Raw genomic sequence first — 4,106 nt, 5'->3', positions numbered from 1 at the left:
CTTCAAGAGCTGACTCCAATTCGTGCTCAAATACCCTTCGCTCAGTGCCACGGACCGTAGCACTAGGAGTCATCCGGATTGACGCCGTTAACGCCGATGGTGGTCTTGTTCCCATAAATGTTATGTTCGATGAGGGTAGCGACTCCACCCTAATTCGTCAAGGCCTGGTCAGCCGGCTAGGTCTTGACGGAATCAAGCAAACCCTTGAAATTGACGGAATTGGTGGCACGCACAGTCGGATTAGTTCCGAACGTTTACAAATGACGTTGCAGACCAGCTCGGGTGAGAAGGTCGTGATTCAGGGGTCGACTATTCCCACAGTGACGAAGCCTGTTCCGTTGATTGACTGGAGCAACTTGCGTAAACGATGGGACCACTTGGCTGACTTACCGCTTCGCTGCAGTGGAGGGCAAGTGGACGTGTTGCTAGGCCTTGACCATCCTCATCTTATGGCTGTAATGGAAGCTAGAAAGGGAAAAGATTACGAGCCAATCGCATCCCGAACACGGCTGGGATGGCGTCGTTGGTAAAGATACGACCATTGGGGCCAAAGTACATTTGCTCTTTACCTCAGAGACGGCAAATGACGTAGGTCCAGAGTTGATAGCGGCCATGCGGGCTTTCTGTGACACCGAAAGTTTTGGTACAGAGCATCAAGTAGATTGTATGTCCCCGGAGAACCGACGAGCCCTTTCCCTGCTTGACTCCCAAACCAAGAAGTTGACCATAGGATATGAAGTGCCGATCCTATGGCGAGAGGGAGAGCCGTCATTACCGAACAACTGGGTACTAGCAGAAAGTCGGAACAGGAGTCTCCGTAACCGATTCCAGCGGGATCCAGGATACGAACGAGAATACCGTGCCGCGATGAAAACTAACTTCAACGATGGTTATGCGAAACGACTAAGTGCCGAAGAGCAACCAGGTGCTGGACCCGTTTATTATCTTAGTCACTTTGGAGTCCAAAAATCACCAGGATCGAAGATTCGTGTGGTCTTCGATGCAGCTGCTAAATTCCGTGGGCGCTGCCTCAACGACAGCATTTGTAGTGGCCCGGCCTTGCAGAACCCGCTACCTGCTGTCATTATCAAATTCCGCGAAGGGAAAATTGCATGGGCTGCAGATATTAAGGCAATGTTCAGTCGTATACGTCTACAGCCCGAAGATCGACGCTTTCATCGATTCATCTGGCCTGAAGAAGACGGAACCGATAGTGTCTGCGAGATGACTCGGCTTACGTTCGGGGTAAATTGTTCGCCATTTATCGCCATTCGCACAACATGGCGGGCCGCGGATGATGCAGGGCCTACAATGAAGGAAGCTGCGGCTGCCGTGCGAGCAAATCTCTACGTAGATGATTATTTAGGATCCTCCAAAGACGTGGAATCTGGGATCCGGATTGCAACGGCTGTCAGGGAAGTCCTTGCTGGTGGGGACTTCCACCTACAGGGATGGACCTCCAACTCAGCAGATCTTCGTTCCAGCCTTCAGGCAGTGAGTTCCGGTATTGAAGAGTCTACGCATAGCTTTGGTGCGGATGAAACAGAAATGGTTCTTGGAGTCATCTGGAAACCTCATCAGGACACTCTCGGTTTCAAAATAAGTGGCCTGGACAATGTTGTGTATACTCGTGTTGGACTGATTAGTAAAGTGGCAAGCATTTTTGATCCTCAAGGAGCGGCTTCTCCAATCACCATGAAGGGGAAAGCCAGGTTACGCGAGTTGGGCGTGAAAGGGTTCGATTGGAACACAGAGGTTGCAGGTGAAGAACGTCATTGGTGGCAGCAGTGGTTTTCGACCCTGCAACAATTGCAAGAGATAGAGTTCCCACGTTGCATCTTTCCGGATGAAGAACGCGTCACTCGAGTGGAGCTGCACACCTTCTGTGACGCCTCGGAAGAGGCGTATGCCGCGGTCACTTACATACGCAACGTTTATGAAGATGGGAGTATCATCGTCCGGCAAGTAAAAGCCTCCAATAAGCTTGCACCAACCAAGACGCTATCTATTCCTAAGCTGGAGCTTAACGCAGCTCTTCTTGGTGCTCGGTCAGCTGACTTTGTCAAAAGGGCTTTAACGCGGGTCATCAACAGTCGCTACTTTTGGACTGACAGCAGTACCGTCAGGAATTGGGTACGTGCTACTGCTTCGTTTTATCAAGTTTTCGTCAGTCATCGGGTGGGGGAGATCCAATCGCTTACCGAACCACAAGAATGGCGATTCGTGCCCGGTAAAATCAATCCGGCGGATGCGGCGACCAGGTCGCAGCTAGAGAGTGAAGCCATTCCTATCAGCTGGTTAGACGGGCCTGAGTTTCTCTATCAGGCGGAAAGGTGCTGGCCTAAAGATTTGCCCTGGATGGTAGTCACGGAAGAAATTCGCCCATCAAAAATACACTCAATGACCGCGCGGCCTAACTTCGACTGGGAGTCGTTAGAGCTTTCCCCAGACAACATACCGGCGCTGCTGAGGTTGGAGAATGAATACTTGGAGCTGATTCAGCAGTGTCAGCAGGAAGCTTATGCCGAAGAATTGGGGCTACTCAAGAATGGGAACGATGTCCGATCATCTTCAAGTCTTCGTTCGCTTACGCCAATTCTCGATAAAGACGGTCTTTTGCGCCTGGGCGGACGAATTGGTAAAGTAAAGTTGCCGTATGATAATGTTCACCCTATATTACTGCCAGGGAGACACACTTTCGCCAGGAAGATCATAGTAGCCTTTCACGAGTATTTGAAACATGCTGGCACCGATTTCTTGTTGACCCAGATACGCCAACATTTATGGATAACCGAAGGAAGAGAGGCTGTCAAGAGGGTGAAGCGAGACTGCTTGCGCTGTAGACGGTACAACGCAAGGCCAGCATCGCAGCTCATGGGCGAGTTACCAGTTTACCGCTTGGAAATTGGAGCGCCTCCCTTTACCCGATCGGCCTGCGACTATTTTGGGCCACTTGAGATAATCTATGCCCGAAATCGTGTTGCCAAAAGATGGGGCGCTCTGTTCACATGTCTTGTCACCAGGGCCGTATATTTGGATTTGGCTGCCTCTTTGTCGTCCGGAGATTTCTTATTTATATTACGTCGCTTCATCGGACTATACGGGAAACCACGCAGCTTACACTCAGACAATGGAACAAATTTTGTTGGAGCCGAACGCTTGCTGCGAGAGGAAGTAGATGCTCTTCATGCGACTGGGGAGGCGCACCAGTTTATGAAGAAAGAAGGGATCGATTGGCATTTCCAACCAGCTTGTACACCACACTTCGGTGGGGCGCATGAGGCACTTGTTCGATCTGTCAAGAAGGCTCTGTATGCGGCGTTGGAGATAGAAAAAGGTGTTTTACGTCACCCGACGGAAGACATGCTGAGAACTTTGCTTTTCGAAGTAGCGGGTTTGTTGAATTCTAGGCCATTGACATACGAGAGTTCCGATCCAGACGATCTCCGTCCGTTGACTCCAAATGACTTCCTCAACCGGCCGCCTGCAGCTAATCTTCCAGTCGGAGAGTTTCAAGATGCCCTACCCCGAGAGAACTACCGCTACGTCCAGAGGATGACCAATCTCTTTTGGGACCTCTGGAAAGGGACCTATCTACAATCTCTGGCTGGTCGAAAGAAGTGGCAGGCCCGTCGTCGGAATTTTGAAGTTGGTGATTTCGTTCTGGAGATCGATAAACAGCTCAAACGTGCTCAATGGTCCACGGGACGCATCGTCAAAACCTATCCTGGCGCAGACGGACTAGTCAGAGCAGTAGACGTTAAAATCGGCAACGGAATCTTCCGGTGAGGTATTCAGCAACTATGCCTTCTTGAAGCGAACTCGACTGCCCAAGATTTGCCAGTCTCGGGGGAGCATGGATCGGCGAAACCATCTTAATTTTATTTAATCATTGCCTTCCTTCTGTATAGTCTATTATAGATATATATATATTTATTATTATTTTCATTTTCACCACTTGGCAACACAACTAGCCTTGTCGCCAAGTTACTGTTTAGTAGTAGCCATTGTTACCTCAGTTGTGATCTGTGAGTCAATTTACTGTCTGTCAATCGTGCACGTCTGATCATACTTAGGTAATACTAATTTGTCTATTCTGTGAACTT

General features: G+C 49.7%; 1 protein-coding gene across 1 annotated transcript; it reads left to right on the top strand.

Annotated features, from left to right (window-relative positions):
* The first annotated feature begins 612 nt into the window (after positions 1-612).
* Positions 613-3,789, top strand: LOC123466534. Its single transcript, XM_045176696.1, has one exon. The coding sequence runs from the start codon at positions 613-615 to the stop codon at positions 3,787-3,789; it is 3,177 nt and encodes a 1,058-aa protein (XP_045032631.1).
* The last annotated feature ends 317 nt before the right edge of the window (positions 3,790-4,106 follow it).

This window comes from Daphnia magna, linkage group LG7 (assembly GCF_020631705.1).
Source record: "Daphnia magna isolate NIES linkage group LG7, ASM2063170v1.1, whole genome shotgun sequence".
NCBI classification, from domain to species: Eukaryota; Metazoa; Arthropoda; class Branchiopoda; order Diplostraca; family Daphniidae; genus Daphnia; species Daphnia magna.
This window is presented reverse-complemented; position numbering and strand designations above follow the sequence as displayed.